The 18,368-nt window shown below is 44.1% G+C and overlaps 1 protein-coding gene across 8 annotated transcripts in view; it reads right to left on the bottom strand.

Annotated features, from left to right (window-relative positions):
* Positions 1-9,940: 9,940 nt before the first annotated feature.
* mical3a (microtubule associated monooxygenase, calponin and LIM domain containing 3a) overlaps positions 9,941-18,368 on the bottom strand; it is a 44,452-nt gene continuing 36,024 nt past the window's right edge. For 7 of the 8 annotated variants that reach the window (XM_079743647.1, XM_079743644.1, XM_079743642.1 and 4 more), the window contains 4 exons: positions 18,123-18,173; positions 13,209-13,308; positions 12,491-12,564; positions 9,941-12,284 (listed from right to left, as the gene is read on the bottom strand). In XM_079743647.1, coding sequence (XP_079599773.1) covers positions 12,100-12,284; positions 12,491-12,564; positions 13,209-13,308; positions 18,123-18,173 — 410 coding nt within the window. In that variant the 3' untranslated portion in view covers positions 9,941-12,099. The remainder of the gene's footprint in view (positions 12,285-12,490; positions 12,565-13,208; positions 13,309-18,122; positions 18,174-18,368) is intronic. The other variant, XM_079743643.1, reaches the window with a different exon arrangement.

Below are 18,368 nucleotides of genomic sequence, written 5' to 3'. Positions count from 1 at the left end.
CATTTGTATTTGACTAATAGCTTAGCCATAGGTTCCCATGTGTGGTCCTCCCAGCCTTAGAGGATCACATATTTACCTTGATCTCAAACAGGATGTTATCAGTTGAATAATGAAATATAAATTCCAATGACTATTTCAAAGGCTGTTGCTCTTCAAATGCCATTTAAAAAACAGACAAGTAATAAGCAAATGAGGCAAGACGAGACTGGAAGGATGCTTTTGAAGGGCCAACTTGTTGTTGCAGCTCAAATAAAAATGTCCAAATGCATTGGTGAGGACAAGGACATTCTTGTTGTTTGAATCTGTTCGGGTATTCACCTTTGTGACTCTGAGAAGTTGATATCTGACCAGGTTTTGCTCTGAGGTTGCCTTTGTGAAGAATATGTTGACAGTTTGAGACCAGAACAATGGCTGGTTCTGGTCTCGAAACAGCTTCAACCAAAGCACTTGAAGCACACTGTCGGGGTTCATTGAGGACAACAACATCGAAGGGGTTTCAACCCTCTATGTTGTCCTGATGGCAACAGTAGTGGGACAGGTTACTAGGAAAGTCATATAGAACAATTTCATTATTTGTAACTATTTCAAAAATTATCATATCATATTAACTTGTTTATCTGTTTGTGTGTATTTTACACCATCACCTCATCACTGGTCCCCTATACCATCACCTCATCACTGGTCCCCTATACCATCTCTTCATCACTGGTCCCCTGCACCATCACCTCATCACTGGTCCCCTATACCATCACCTCATCACTGGTCCCCTGTGCCATCACCTCATCACTGGTCCCCTATAACATCACCTCATCACTGGTTCCCTGTGCCATCACCTCATCACTGGTCCCCTGTGCCATCACCTCATTACTGGTCCCCTATACCATCACCTCATCACTGGTCCCCTATACCATCACCTCATCACTGGTCCCCTATACAATCACCTCATCACTGGTCCCCTATACCATCTCTTCATCACTGGTCCCCTATACCATCACCTCATCACTGGTCCCCTATACCATCACCTCATCACTGGTCCCCTGCAACATCTCCTCTTCAACCAATTTTGAGAACTCTTGAGGAAAGTAAATCCTTGTTATTTATCCGGAAACCTTCAAGTTCTCTTTATTTATTGAAGTTGTAAATGTGTTTTTAAGTTAGAGAATGAATCTATAAACTGTCTCGAAGATTCTCAGCAAAGTGGATCTCCTCCCTTATTGAAAGACAAATTAAATGACAAAGGAGCAAAGCTGGATGGGATTTTTTATTTAGACAGTGAGGTAATACCAGGTAATACCTGTGGCTGCTCATGATTGCTATACAGCACTCAAATATGTTTGACAGGCCCGAGAAAAATAGGCTGTTGATGTTGCTGGTATGTTGTTGGCACTTGATAGGCATGGTAAGTTGTAGCAATGCCAATGCTTCACGCCACCTAGGTGGGTGCCTCACTCAACCTAGGTTGTTTTCGGTGGTCCTCTATAACCAGGACACATGATGATGACGTTGGAGACCAGTTTACTCTAGAGATTGAAGGAAAATGGTAAATTAAGATGGTAATCCATGCTGCCATGTCGGAGATCACTCTGAGTGTGTGTGTGTGTGTGTGTGTGTGTGATGATGGCTGGTTTAACCAATGCATATTATTGATTAACAGGTGTGGAGCCTGTGGCCAGTGTGTCCTTCGTCAGCCCTTCTGTGTCCTTTATGGTTTGGAAAGGAGGACGCTGACAGTGTGCATAATTCATGGTGGAGTTGATCCACACTTCTTTTCTGGGCGTCTGTTTCTTGAGCTTTGTGGTAAAACTCAACCTCCTGCCTCATGGGATGGAAACAGAGACAGATTCTTCATTGAAATGTTTTTGCATTGCAACTTAAAGGCCATGTTGTTTTTTTAGAAGCCTTGTTACTAAGCCATGCATTCAAAAAGTTTTCACACCAGATTTTTAGTTTTTGGGAGATATTGGATATTGGAACCAGCCTCCTACAATACTTTTACTTTTTAGAAACACAGAGCTGAGGCTGTCCACTATGTTATCACATATCACACGATGCAGAATACAGCCTGAGTAAGATAGGAACTCTGAGGTACATCTTCTCCTTGGAGCGGATATTCCTGATCCAGTCTGCAGCACATTACTTTACAGATGGACAAATGCACCCGGCATTGGGTCAGTTAGGAATTTATGTATCAGGGAAAAACCTGAGCGGAGGGAAGGGTGAACTCATCCATAAAACATTTGATTTGTATTGTTATATTATGTGTGTGTTTCTCTTAAGGTTTGAGGCTGATTTCTTGGTTTCCTTGACAAGCCTAGGGCTCACCCTGAAATCGTTGAGGTTCACCAATGTACTGAAACCACTGGAGGCGAAAGATATGTCAACTTTGTTTGAGGTTTACATCTCAGCCCCTGGTAGTAAGAGACAGCATCTGTACCTTGAGAGAATTGATCTAGTAATAGTTTTGTTTCTGTGTAGAAGGAGAATGAAGAGCTTTGACACTGGAAATGATGCTGGAGTTTGTCTCTGGAACTTCAGCAGAGCCTCGCTGGGCCTCCCACAGCGTCCTGTAATAGTCTTCACCATGATGAAGCCACTTAAAGCTTTCCAGAGGCCAACGCATCTGTTGTAGTTCTCACATTGCCCATTCACCAACAATGAAAAATTAAGAAACTGTATAACTAGTATTTCTGCAAGCTTCATGTTCTGACATTGAATTATTTCACCTTTACAAACGAAACAAGAAAAAAAGAGTTTACATTCATTACATAATAAAGGTTTTTTTAATTACATTTATTTATAACATTTATTAACTACACATTACAGTTCTGTTATATGGCATACTATTTTGTTCATATTGAAGCTGCTTAACACTACAACAAGCACTTAAAGGATTGTTATACAATTATTGGAGCCCGACCAGTACTTGATTTATAAGTCCAATATCAATCCTTAGATTCCTGATGCAAATGTTTTATCAGATATCACGCTTTTTTTACCCTCAACTTTGTTTGTCAAAGAGCTCTTAGGCAGGATGTTTTACAGTTGGTGGCATGATTATACTTCCTGCAATTCAGGTATGTAAATAGACAAAAGTTTCTATTATGGTTCTGTGGGTTGCTAAACCTAACCTTGTGATAAAAACAAAGGAGAAAGGTTCAATAGACCATAAATCTAACGGATTGATGCAATTGGATTTTAACAATAAATTGTGTTTGATTGTTTTCAAACTCCCCCCTAAATATATGTCTGTAATCCTTGCTCAACATACATGCCAATGACTTTATAACGGCACATGTTACTGCAGTGGCACTGCTCCACCTGCGTGCAGCTGCAGCCGCATTTATCTGGGTCAACAAGTAGCGTACCCTAGGCGTAGGGTACGGCCGCCTGCTCTCCAAGTGGCCTCCGTGCGAATTATGCAGTACCAAAGGCAGAGGGGACGTAAAGCTACTAATGAATTGCAGCAACTCAATTTGCTGTCCTGAAACATTAATGGCTAGTCTGCCACGACTTCCTGAACAAACAGGATTAGATCAATTAGCCTACTTAAAAAATATATGCATCAAGCAGATTCCTGATTACCTTCTTAAATTCTAATACACTCTCTAAATGTCTGTCTTAAAGTCGTATATTTACATTTCTACATATGAAAAAAGAGGAAAGATATTTTATATAAAATGTGCATTTAATATAGTGATAAAAGTATGTTTTGTTTTGGATATACATATATATATATATTATTATTATCATTTGCTTGTCATTTCTTTTATTTTGTTTTTTTTTGTATGTGCATAATTGTATATGTCTGTGTGTTATATTTGAAACTTTATAGATATATTTCGCAAAAACAACTGTTTACATTTTAAATTTTGTGGTTGTGAGTTTGAAGTGCAAATCTTCGGTGAGGGACCTAGCGAACGCGAAGGGTTCTGATCATATATGATTAATAGGACCTGGGATGTGCCACCAAGAGACGTTTATAACGATGAAGTGTTTTAGGCTGTATTATTATTTTAATGAAAAATGAAACGGCAATAGCTAGACCCATTTGTGCCCACAGTAGCCTTCCACGCTGCTGCAAGATCACATTCTGACGCCTTAGCGGTTCTCTGGGGACAAAACGACATTGTCTTCTTCAATTCAAGTTGCTGACATCATTGTAATTTATGGTAAATCATAAATATATAAAATACCAGAGACAAACACAATGATTTGTTTAGTATGGTTGATTGTGCTGTTCTGTGTTGTCCTTAGTCTCCCAGCGTTTACACCTGGCAGCCCGGCTCACACAGCTGCTCCTCTTGCCGGCCATGTGTGTCCGAGCCAGCCAAACGGATCACCAGTCACTACTATATGGAATTCTGAAGGTTCACCTAGCATCTTATTTAATCAAAAATGAAATATCCAGCAATAAACACACACACAATACATTACACCCGACTAAAACGATGTGGCATTTTTTAAATTTTGTTTTGCGCTTGTTTATGCTATTTAAATTCATCCCTAATCATTCAAATGTCCCAGAGAGTCCCATATTTAGTATTTATTTTAGAGACTAAAATACTTTTGTCAAAGATGCACTGTGTAGGATTTAGTGGCATTCAGATTACAGACTACAGATTTGACCAGGTTATTTTAAGCGGTGATATTATGTGTTAGGTACTGCAACTTCAACTTTGACAGGTCTACCGTATCTCTGAGGGTGCAGAGCTTACCTGCTGTTGCCATGGCTACACCAAATGGTTGAACTTTGAACACTCAGCACACTGGCTATAAACCTACACATGCATCGATAGCCAAAAATTGATAAAGGAAAAATCCTATCAATTGTTTAATAATCACACAGTAGGCCTACACCAAACTCACCAAAACACACACACACACACACACACACACACACACACACACACACACACACACACACACACACACACACACACACACACACACACACACACACACACACACACACACACATAGGTTAATGCATGCTTAGCTCGACTCAAGCGCTCATTAAAACGGTGTACGTAAACAGAACAACATCAGCTTATACACTGTTTCATGAGTTGATTCCCTCTAGACACTTCTTGACAGCAAAGTATTTGGTTCAATGGAGCATGATTATGGAAAGACACACTGGCAGCGTTTCACCAAGCCTCTTACTCGAAGCAAGGAAAGTATTAAAATTTTATAGGAAAATGTTACAAAGTTCAAAACCGCATGCACGTTGGGTACAAAGAGACAAAAGGTGAACCCAAAAGGGGATTCTCACAGTTGGTTGAACGTTATACAGGCTGTGAGACTGACTGGATATATTGTATGTGGCCACACAGCAACACCATCATAAAAAGAGACGTTATTTATACTGGTATCTTAAAATGGACTAATAAAAGCATGGATCTATTCATCCGTTCACACTCATTCGCACAGTTTTGTCGCCTGAGCCGGGTTGTCTGAATAATACATAATCGCAGCTCCTCACGACCACAGAGTGAGCGCCGTAATCTAGATGTCACATGCTCAAGTCAATCTTTAAGGGGCCAAGGTCCACCATACACGTTGGGTAACATCTGTCTAACAACTGTCCTTTTTATGTGTTTGTTCTCAGCAACCTGAAAGGCTTGTACTCCTTCAGGTTGTCGGAGACTCCCCCCGCCCCCATGATATTTCCTTTATCCTTTATTAGAAACAGTGGCGGTTTTAGCAAATCGGGGACCCAAGGCGAAGATATGTATGGGGCCCACCTCGTCTGATCTTTAAAAGAGATACTTTAAGAGAGATATAAGAGAAAAAAAATAGTGACTGAACGGTGGATAGGCAGGTAAAGCTAATCTACGCGGACGTAAAGGTTGGAGATGAGAAAAAATACCTTCCCCTTTAAACCCTGCATACACTTCTTTACTCCAAAATGAAGATGGAAAGCAGAGAACACAAAAAGTGTTACACTACACAAATTAATAGTCACAATGGAACCCAAAAGAGAATAAGGTTTCAGATAACACCTGTCTTTACCAAAATGCCAGAAAAATTAGCACTGTTTATTATTTTTTTTAAGATCAAAACAATATTGATATAACCAGCAAGACAAGTAGTTAGGGTAAATCACCACAAACAGTCATATACTTAGCAAAACATCACAAACATCCATAAACACAAAAATTGCCAAGATGAATAATTTACTTTGTATGTGTGAGTGAGGATGCAATTTGCATTGCACTTGAGATTGACATTTCAATCATTCTGCAAACAAACCCATGTACATGATACAGGATATTGTAAGTGAATTGACATTACAGTTGAGATTGAACATTTCAAACATTCTGCAAACAAACCTATGTATGAGAGAGAGAGAGAGAGAGAGAGAGAGAGAGAGAGAGAGAGAGAGAGAGTCTATGAGAGAGAAAAGATAGATTGTTCTCCACATCACACGCATCTGACACAGAGCCCTACTTATTGACGTCTTCTCACAGGTCTTCAGCTAGCTGCTGCTGCTGCTTCTGTAGCGGTATGTTCAACGCTTTGGACGCTGTTGTTCCTGTCTGTATCCCCAACAGTAGCCGTAAAAAGTGTGTCATCTTTGGCAGCGTTGCCAAATGCTTACCGGCGTCTTTTAGCTTTTTTCTTTTATTTGAGCCGCTTGGGTAACTTTATTTCCTAACCCTTAAATTTATTTTTCGCATGTAGACTCATCTTGCTTCGTCTCTGTTTGTGTATTAAAAAAAAGAAAGCACTTATTTGCCGTTCAGTCAGTTCTATGGCCCACTCCCTCACACCTACATGGTCTGAATGTTCACTGTGTGGCATTGTTTAATGGGACTGTCAGTTGGCATTAATAAAACGGGGAAAAGGAAACATTAATTAACTTGGATTCCCGTAGCCCAGTTGTTCCTTTCTTTCCCCTGCATATCACTGTGAAGAGCTTCTTATTCCTATGTCCATTGGTCCAATGTTTGATATTTTTAACCGCTTGTGCAGAACGTTCGTAACCAGATCGTAATCACAATTGTTCACATCCTTGCTTATACATCTTTGAATTTTCTCTCTGCTCAAAGACTAAATGTAAACGCGCCTGATCTCCAAGGATCCAGAGATAAGGGGGCCAGCCCCTTGGTGGGTCCACTCTATGGCCCACGGTCATGACATGAAGGGCGAGGTGGAACAGGGGCTCAGCTTCCTGGAGACAGACTGGCAGCTGTGTTCCCAACCGCTTCCCTTTGTCCATTGCTTCTTTCTTCGAATACTTCCTACTCCTCAGCTGCAAACCTCGGCATGGAGAAGATTTAATAACATGACACGTTGTTGATAACCATGTGTCTGGAATGACTCCCAAGTGTACTTATGTGTGGAATAGTTATGCATCAGAGATAATTATTTTGATAATTTGTCCAGGGATGCTACATGCTGGGCCTGTCATAACTACTGGCACTTGGCGTTGTACTTTATCAAGAAGGTAATAAATATAATGAGTTTGCTCAGTCAAGCCAACGGATTTCACTCCAATGCAATGAACGGCACCTGCTGATTGGCCGGGTGTCCAATTAGACAGTTGAAAGATACAGCATATCGAATAGACTCAAACAAGCTATTTTAAAGGGATGTGTATGTAGCTCATTGCAATTCATCTTGCTCGTCTTTCCCCGTCTCTTTGAGTAGGCGGTATAGGCTATCTCCATTCCATTAATAAATACTAATGCCGCTAAATAAAAATTTGAATAACACATTTATATGAAGAATTTAATTAAAGAATGCTTCTGCAAATATGGTTGAAAGTAATGTGTCGTGCATGTATGTGCGGTATGTGAAAGAAGGAACTCTCTCTCAGCAGATGCCTTTCAAATGGGATGATTTTTGTATTTCGTTGTCTAAAAATAGAGCCATGGACAGATGGAAACACTGGTTTGTCCCTCCGCAAATCCTTCAGGAACATTTCATTATCTTCTGGCTATGCACTCAGATGCGCTCCACACACACGTCAACTTGGCTCTTGAATTTTTCAGGAGTAGCCTACTCTTTCCTTGTAAATGCCACAATGTGCCGTTTTTTTAGTATGCTTACAGTGTGTTGAACTTGTTTGTGGTTGGAGCCTCACATGGACTTTTCTTTATTTCAGGTGTCCAGAGGCTGTAAATCTACTGGAGGCATGTTGGACACGGTGGACGCCTGCTCTCTGCTGTACAGAGTGCAGATGGAGGGTGAGGACAAGTCTGTTCCACCTGGTTATCGTTTGTTAACCAGGTGTAGCTGGTTAAACCTTGTTTAACAGTCCACCTTAAGGCGTCCTCTTATACAGTCCAACTTAATGCGTCCTGTTCCACCTGGTTATCGTATGTTAACCAGGTGTAACTGGTTAAACCTGGTTATCCTCTATTAACCAGGTGTAACTTGTTAAACAATCCACTGTTTAACCAGGGACCGAGGGCGGGAGCTGGTCCAGGCCACCTTGCCTCACACCGACGACCACGTGACGGTTCAATGACGTCCACTTCCTCATGGCGTCTCTCGGGGCCAAGGAGGGCGACGCCTCCCAGCGCCTGCTGGACGGGCTCCGCGACGTGGCCCAGTAAGCTCTGCTCCATCATCTCTCTCCCCCTTCCCCACCGCAACTCAACCACCCTTTACATTACGGGCCTTGTTTCTGCCTCCACGCTGAAGGCAGGAAGGAGTGCTAGCGCCCCCCCCCAACGTCTGACAGGCGGGCGTTGCGCTCGCAGCCGCTGCCCATGTGGGTGTGCGTCTCGGTGCACGAAATGTGTTCTGACACGCTGACCACAGCCCCCCTTCCCCAGCGGTCGACTCGATGAGAGGAGATCTCTGTTATGTAATGTTAAGAAAGGGGCTGCAGTACGGTGGCCCCCAGGGACAAGCAGAAATAGAAGAAAAGGGACATTTTCTACTGTAGAACCGTCCGCTAATAGGGGGTTCCTGTAGCCGGTGGAGGGTTTGTATTACATTTATGGAGTTTTACTATGCATATACCGTCTATGTCTTGCTGTAGTTGGTGTTTGGAGCGATGGAACCGTTTTACATAATCCACATGTCGCTTTACATATCCTTCATTGCAGCCCAGGGGGAAGAGACAGGGCCTTGAATAGGGATAATCTTAAATGATTTTACAACTTCATGGAGCCTTTCCCCCAAAGACCCCATGCATCATTCCAAATGAATCCAAATTCTCTCATCATATACTGTTACACACATACACATCTCAAAAATAAACAAAAACAAGTTTGGTGTCTGAACAGCGAGCGTTGGCGTCTAACTGAATTTATTATTTTTTTTGCAGGAGTATCCGATTTTACATTACCAATGTGTTTGATACTGTAACATTGGGAAAGACAGAAAAGCTGGACCCTTATCTGTTTTTTTCATAACTTCCCATTGTTCGATGCTGCTTCACTGATCTAGACAAACAGTATTTTGGATACATTGATTCTAGTAAAGTGGTGCTCTCAGATATTAATGAATAATCAAATATGTATAAAGCTTGGTTCATCATATCAATTATGTTTTTCTCTCGGTGAAATGAAGTGTAAATATTTATAAGATTCCATAATTCTGTATATATGCATATGCATATGAATAGACAAGCTAAGAAATTCATACGGCTGTTCATTAATTGCTTGCTTACAAGTTCTTGCACAATAACAAAGTAATTGTTGGGGTTTTCTGTTTTTGTGTAATTTTTCCTATTTTAAAGTATGGTGGCTCTATAGGTAATCGTTTTATATAATAGTTATTTATAGAGATTTATATATGTGCCATTTATCGCCTCAATTTACAGTTGAAAACATTGGATATATTTAGATGTAAGCAGATGTGGCACCAAAGAATAACAGCTGGCCTTGTGCTGGCTACTCCATCAAACCTCATCAACTGCTGCCAGAGCAGAAACAGGACTCCATATTGTAGTGAACACAAAAGATGTGATATGTATAATGACTCAAAATAACTGCATTGTTTTATTGCCATTTCAGCATACATCCAACACCCTATGCGGCTTTAGCTACATGAAGCATTTACAAGTCGATAGTGAACATGGCATTTTAAAAATTAGGACTCCATTTTTTTGTACATATAATAACATATAATACAGCCTTGCACACATTAATAAATATCAACACAATCTGTCAAACATGTCACACCATTTAAAAGCCTTGAAATTGTGTAACGTTTCCTTCACAGCTCAAGTCATAAATATAGCCTCTGGCCCAAGGTGTCTTTGCAAGAAAAACAGTGAAGACCCTTTTGTGTCTACAGTTTGTGAGAAAACTGGTGGATTCAAACGCTGAACAAGGAACTACACGTTCCAAACCACGGGTTGTTCGTAGATCTCATGTTCTCAGCTCTATGCTTAAAAAAAACAAAAACGGTTATGAAGTCCTTTTGTATAAAAACATTTGACTTAAAAAAAAGTAAAAGTGTATTCCCAGTGAGATGTACAAATGTTTGCCACACCTCAAAGTAAACCCACAGACATCCAACATGAAACGTGTCAGATGACGACAGAACTAAAAAGGCCTTTTGTTCAAGAATAACACTAGCGTTTATGTGTTTGTGGTGAATTCCTTTGCTGTTGCAGCGGCTGAACCAACATGTCCGGTAGCATCTGACTCAGTGGACCTAGCCAGTAACAACAGAAACCTGCCCCAAACCAACAATACCACACAGTAGGAACCCTCAATAACGGCCAAGGGAGAAGGCTTAGCCATTCTCATTCTACTAATGCCCGTTATGGAGTAGGGATATGTAATCCCACAGATGTTTGTGTGTGTGCTATTATTGCACTGAGCTAGTAGATTAAAACTGGGTTTGATGTAACCCAAATCAAGATTGCTGCCAAGAAATACCAGGCAATGGGGAAAATGACTTTTTTACTTTGTGGAAGTCTTAAAATCCCTTTGTGTTTGCTAATCTATTTTGTAATCAGACAATGCAAGTCCAACAAATGCAGACTTTGTCCTGATCCTGTGCTCGCTGTTCTTGACATGCAGTTCCTATCAAGGTATGCCTGGTTAAGAATGGTTGAGGTCTGGTTACTCTGGTTACACAGAGGAAAACACATTATATCTGCTGAAAGCAACCCACTCTAATGAGTGCTTGTGAAGCCCATGCGGCCACATTCAAACGGATTTAAAAAATCATTGTCAGGGGAAAAGGGAGCATGAAATAAAATAAAGTCTTTGAGCCTCTTTCGGAAACAACTCCTAAGGAAACAGGGGCTGGCCTGTGATTGGATAGAGAGGCAGCCTAAGTGGAGTGTCAGTTTCCCTCGTCGGGGTCGCCAATCACAACGGATCCCCCGCAGTTGGGAGGGTTGAGTGTGAGGCATCTTTGCAACACGCAAGCAATCTCTTTAGCAGTCCTTGCAAAGCAAGAAACAAGAACTCTCTATATACTGTGAAATGTGATATACCTACCAGTGAATCTGTACAACTCCTTTACATCAGCAGGACCCAACCTCTCTTTTTTTTCCCTTTAGATGATAAAACCCTTTGATTATTTTCTAAATTCTCCCAAAGTTCCTCTTATAAAGAGGAACATTTTAAGCAATACTAAAGCTGTGGCTGTCTCTCCAGCTCTGGAGACTTGGGGGACCCCATAAGCCTTTTCTGGGTGGGAGGGGGGGGGGAAGGGAGCAAATATGTAAACGGTAACATCCATTTTTTCTTTTTTTTACCGTTTAGCGTAAAAAAAAAAAACTAACGTAAACATAAGAAGTGACCGAAGGAACTAACGTCAACATCGGTTTCTAGCAGCCGGTTTTTCCGACGTAAACGTTAAAAAATAAACAGAATCCGTTCCGTCTCACTCGTGGCTGTAGCGGGAGAACACGACACATTCACGGCTGTGGGTGTGGCAGTAGCGGAGACTCTGCGTTCATCCGTCAGTCCTCTCCGTAGGGCCCTGTCAAAACACACACGCACACACACAACCCAAAGTCCCTGTGAAAGCGGCAAGTACGGGCCGATGAGCGGGGTCATACCGCTTTCCATAGCTGAAACATCGCAGTCTTGCAGGGGGAAAAAAAGAAAGAAAAGCAAAAAGGACATTCCAGGCAGTTTGGTCTGTGTGTGTTTGTGTGGGGGGGGGCGGCTGCCCTCACACCCAGTTGAGGTTGAAGCCCTTGGAGAGCATCACCGACTCCAGGTCCTTATCCTCCTCCTTCTCGCGGAGCCTCTGCTCCTCCAGGAGGGCCACCAGGGAGTCTCGCTGCTCCACCACCTCCAGCATCTCGTTGAGGATCTGCTTCTCCCGGCTCAGCTCCTGCTCCGTCTTCAGGTGGTCTGCGGGGGGGGGCAGATCAGTGATTTACAAAAATAAAACAAAAAGGACAGAAAAAGGGATCAAGGCAGAGTTTGAGTATGTAGGAAGGAAGGAAACAAAGAAAATCAGAAGGAGTGGGTGAGACACGTCAGTGGCTCAGAGAGGATGAGATAGAGGGGGGGTTCCAGATTGGAGGAAGGAAGCTCCCTGGAGAGTCAGCAGTTACCTTCCACAGCCATCCTCTCCCTCAGGTCCTGCTGGAGCCTGCTCTGCCGGTCTTCCAGCTCCAGCTCCCTGGCGCTGGGGGAACAAACGAGGCAAGGCGAGACCAGTTATTAGGCTAATTCGTCTACACACGTCTTGCTCAGCGTTCGTATTTCCGGCCATCCGACTGCTTCGCTTAGCTTCTATGACGCTATATAATTGAAGGGAACTCTGATGTGCTTGGATAATGCCTGCCACTTTTTTGACATGAGAAGAAAAAGTAGGATGAAAAGTACAGAAAGTGTGAGTCAGCGGAAAGGCAATAATGCCCAGGAGGATGGGAATACATTATGATTTTGAGCACGGCCGTCGCTGTGAAACGTAAGGGTTGAGACGGCGAGACGTCGGCAGCCTCTTAAGTGCCCATTATAACTGAACGGAGACGACCTCCGGGGTACGATGTAGCAAAGTAAGCCTACCAGCTTCTCTTTAGATCACGTCCCTTTGATTCCGATTCAGAGGCAGAGCGGCAGATTATTATTATTATATGGGCCGTGACTAACGTCCCATAACAACCTGTGCTTCAGGGCTGTGTTCGGGCGACACAGAGAACGGGCGTCGTGCGTCAATCACACCGTCTAAGCCAAACTCCTGATTGTTTTAAGCGGCGGCACAAAATACCTCCGCACATCAGAAGGCATTTCAAAATCCCAACCCCATGGAACGACGTTGGCACTCACAATATCATGAGCTCCGACTCGTAGCGGACCAGCGCGTTCTTCTCCTGCACCAGTTTGAACCACTCCTGCATCAGCTTGGGGTCGTCTTTCTTTCCCATGCCTGCGGAAGGGGAAGACCCAACGTGTCAACGACCAGCGACAAACCACCAGTCTACCCAGATCATTCCTGACACGCAAGATGAACACACACACACACACACACACACACACACACACACACACACACACACACACACACACACACACACACACACACACACACACACACACACACACACACACACACACACACAGGGTGGCATGAGGGGTTTGGGGAAGTGGGTTTGGCGGGGATGCAGTAACAGCCAAGCCAGGATGTCCTAGCCAAGGGGGCGGGCACTCTGGCACATTAGACGCGCTGACCAATGAGGACAGCTGTTGGCGTACCGTGGCTGATGGGACTATGGGGCGCCACTGTTTTTTGCGCTCACACGCACACGCACGGAAGCACACAAGATAAACTCTTCTGGAAGTCTGCCATGTCCAGTGTAGATGATGCATGAAGACAGGACGGCTATACACAATCACTAGGCTCTGAGGACCTCCTTTCCCGTCCTGAACGAGTTACGAGGGTCCAGCCCATCTCGGCTCCACAGCGCAATGGGTCCGGGCGCGGGAAAGGCACACGTTGTGCGCATGGCCTGGCCAGCGGAGGCTAGTCCAACACATGACCCGCTCCTGATTGACGAATGAATCGGTAGCTGGGGGCCATGAGTGTCTGCTGTGGGTAGAGCCATGTTTCTCTCCCGCACCACCAAGCCTCAGCCCAAAGGCTCCACACACACACACACACACACACACACACACACACACACACACACACACACACACACACACACACACACACACACACACACACACACACACAGACCAAGTGTTGGACAGCAGAACCAGATGAAGTACTAAATAAATACGTTTTGAGTTTCCCTCTTTTGGACCTTGAATATTTAAAACTAGTTTTCAGACTGAAGCAAGTTTCTTACTTTAAGGGCAAACAACACCCAGAGGCCAACCCAATCCAATCCATGCTCAGACAGTTTTCTATTTTTTATTTAATTCCTCAGGTTAGTCCCACAAGCTCAGTTGAACACAACAACTGAAAAGTTGATAAGGTGTCAGCCTGAAATAAATATATTTTCTGTTAGCTGAACAGCAAACTGATTACATGCTGTTGAGAAAACCACACAAACCAAAACCACCCACTGCAGGCAAGCATACCGGCAGCCTCCCCTTTAATTTATGGCTTCCGAACGGCTGAGGACCGGACACATCTCCACCTTCTCACTAACATCCCATCTCGTTCCAAGCCGTTTCAAGTATTATTTTGTTATGATACAACAGTGCCATCCATGCATGCCAAATATAATGTTTAATAGAGAATACATCAATTATCCATGATTTTCCGGGACACATTTAAAATAAATATGATTGAATGAAGTGAAGTGAATTCCACTAACCCCAAAAATATCATCAAAAATGTATGGGAGGCATAACCTACTTTTCTCAAAGTAAAATAGGCTTGTCTGGGAGTCTGCACTGCTAGCTAGGATCCGCGGTGCCGTCAGTGATAAACTGAAGGCCCTTTTAATGGCTGTGTGTCTTCATGATAAGAGGACATGGATTTAGTTGAAGCACATTCTGGGGAAGAAAAAATATCTACTGAGCCTGTTCACACACAAAGACAAATCATATGCAGGGTAAGGAAGGGACAGGCCAGGGGGGGGGTGGGGTGGTTATGGAGTTGCTGGGTACAAACAAAATGGAGAGAGGGCGGGGGGGGGGTTGGCTTCTGCCGATCCTTGTGGCGGTTGTCATGGTAACCCACCACAGGGTTACGTTACCTTCGGGGGACCAGCAGGAGCACAGGGAGAGGGTTCTTCGGCGGTAGGTCCGCACCGGGGAGGATTCAACTTCAACACCATAACAAAGGAGGGAGATGGGCCATGGACACACACACACACACACACACACACACACACACACACACACAGGCAGAGAGAGGGAGCAAGCAACAGAAGGAGAGTGAAGGAGTGGAGAGAGAGAGAGAAGTGGGGATAGTAAGTGAGAAGGAGAGAGATAGTGACAGACAGACAGACAGACAGACAGACAGACAGACAGACAGACAGACAGACAGACAGACAGACGGCCAGACAGAACGACAGACAGACAGACAGACAGACAGAGAGCAGTGGGGATAGGGAGTTTAGGAGAGAGATGAAGAGAGATAGTGATAGACAGACCGATTGAGAGACAGACAAACACAGACAGCCAGACAGACACAGACAGCCAGACAGACAGAGAGCAATGGGGATAGGGAGTGGAGAGAGAGGGAGAGAGATAGAGACAGACAGAGAGAAACAAAGACAGCAGAGGGGATAGGGAGTAAAGGAGAGAGAGAGGGAGAGAGATAGAGACAGACAGAGAGAAACAAAGAGAGCAGAGGGGATAGGGAGTAAAGGAGAGAGAGAGAGATAGAGACAGACAGAGAGAAACAAAGAGAGCAGAAGGGATAGGGAGTAAAGGAGAGAGGTAGATAAAGAGAAACACAGAGTGAGAGACAGACAAACAGACAGATGAATGTGGATGAGGAGTGAAGAGGGAATGGAGGGAGGGGGAAAAAAGGAAAAGTATGAGATGTTTATCAAGGAAGATGAAGAAGGTAAGAGGAGTGTCCGCTGACAGAGGTTGGACGTGGTGGTGAGAACATTGAGGAGAGGAAAGAAAATCATAAGCAAAAGGAAGAGATCACATGGCAGGAAAAACCTTGGAGAGGAGGGGAGATCAAGTGTGTGTTTGTGTTTATGTGTTTGTGTGTGTCTCTGCGTGTCTGTGTCTGTGTGTGTGTGTGAGTAGCCGTGAGGAGTTAAAAAATTAAGTAAATGAATGCACTTGTTTGTTCAATGTTTCGTATTTATAGATCGCAAACGAAAATGTGTTTTACTCCAAATGTTCTTATTTTTCACAGATACTGTATCGTGATTACATCTAATTGACTCCATCTCTTAACTATAAAAGTCATACTTATATATGCAAATAAATCAAACTCAATAACCAATCTTTCAGAAAATAATATGTCCTATGGTATGTTTCAAGTAGAGGAATAAATAAGGACTTGTGTGTTGTACTGTGATGGTGGTGTCCTCAAATGGCTGACCAAGTTCTGAGGGACTTGTGAGTGAGTGAGTTAGAGAGAGAGAGAGCTAAAGCATCACTCGGCACCTGGCTCCCGTTGCAGGACTTAACACACCAAAGTTGTACGTGAAGACTTGAGGGAGAGCGCTTTAAATGGGAGCCTTTCTACATTACAGCGGTGGAACAGGGTGTTCAAGGCAGGCAGCGTTCCACCTCCTTCCTGGGGCTGACTCTGATGATTGCACACTTTGAGATGAGACCGAGATGCAAGGCAAGTTACCGTGAACGAGTCGAGTAGTCAGTGTTTGGTTATACTTACCAAGGGCCACGCACACACACACACACACAACAAAACAGACCCCGGAGTGAGTAAATCACTCAGGGGTCTGAAGTCTGCCATGATTACCATGATTGGATGTGTGCATAGCAGTGTGTATCTTTTGTCATTCCGCTAAAAGTACAGAATTATGCAAAATCCCTTCTTATATGGAGATGACGATCGTGGATTTTTTTTCTGCACAAATGGATCCTCAAACAAAACTCACACGCAAACACCTGTCTGACAAAATGCACCGCGGAAACGGGAGTACACAACAGACCGCCCCCCGCCCCCCATCCCTATGAACACACCGGGAGAAGACACACGCTCCATCTCTCCTTCTGAAGAGCTTCACCTCCCCTGCAGCCCAAAGACGGGGCTTACAGAAAGGAACCATTACGTTACGCAAATGCCTAGTGCCACCCCGCCACAGACTTTGGGTCATAGGAAACACTGCGACTCCTCGGAACAAGGTACACGGAATAAAAGGCATGCTGCTTTGAAGTGGCCGTTCCAGCGCCCCAGTCAGACCTCTATCGAATCGCACAGCGGCAACACACACACACACACACACAAAACAACAACACAACACACCACTCCACACAGTGTCCCGTTGTGGAACACAAACACACGTCACATTGTGTTAGCGCTGGCTATTTTCAACCCAAGCTCAAGGTTGGTAAACGGATACCCGGGGGCTGGTTAGAATCCCTCTTGTTAGCTAACACAACACACTGGGGGGGGGGGGGGGGAATGGTTACGCAACTGAGCCGGTATGCAGAGAGTTAGGGAGGGGGAACTACAAGAAGGAGGAAAGAACTACAAAACAGTCGTACAGCAGGAGGGCCTTGGAGGAGGGGATGGCGGGAGGAATGGGTGAGGGCCCAGGGAAGCGGGTTAGCAGTGGGTTGCCAGGTAGGAGAGGCTTGCAGTTGCACTACCATGTGAAAACGGATGGCTTTGTGCTTTTGGGTGCCTGTGTGACCTTGATGATGATTACGTTTTGGCGTGGAGCTCTGCTCGTGGCAAATTGCATTTTGTAACAAATGCGCACTATGTGAAACGCGTGGGAAGAACATGATTACAAAGAGGACCTCATCAGATTGGATAGGTCAATGGGGAACACCTCAAGGGGGTGTGCATGAGACGGTTGGTCCCCGTCTGGTCATGTGGCGTCGTACTGAAAGGAGCCCTCCGAGTGCCAGGGAGACCGAAGTGCTGCAGCAGGCTAAAACCAGCCAGCCAGCCAACCAGTCAGTAAGTCAGCCAGCCAACCAGCCAGTCACCCAGCTAACAGGGGAAGAGGAAGCGAAAGGAGAGGGTGGGGGGGGTACAAAGCTCAAAGGGAGTTCAGGGGGGGGGAAGAACAGGTTGGGTTAGCCATTAGGTTAGTGAGTTGAAAGCGACAGATTTGAAATACATACCGCCCAGATGCAAGTCCAGGATTTCACTGTAATTAGAATCTCCCCAATAGTCTATAACGACAGGGATATATATAGAGTTATTCCACACGCAGCCACGGAGCAGTCAACATCAGCAGGTCATGCATGTCTTTTGCATACGGAGATGTACACACACACACACACACATATACACACCACAACCACACACAACATATACTGTCGATAGACACGACAGTACACAAAGTACAGGTAAACATTCTCTGGTAC

Source organism: Pollachius pollachius (genome assembly GCF_949987615.1).
Source record: "Pollachius pollachius genome assembly, chromosome: 9".
NCBI classification, from domain to species: Eukaryota; Metazoa; Chordata; class Actinopteri; order Gadiformes; family Gadidae; genus Pollachius; species Pollachius pollachius.
This window is presented reverse-complemented; position numbering and strand designations above follow the sequence as displayed.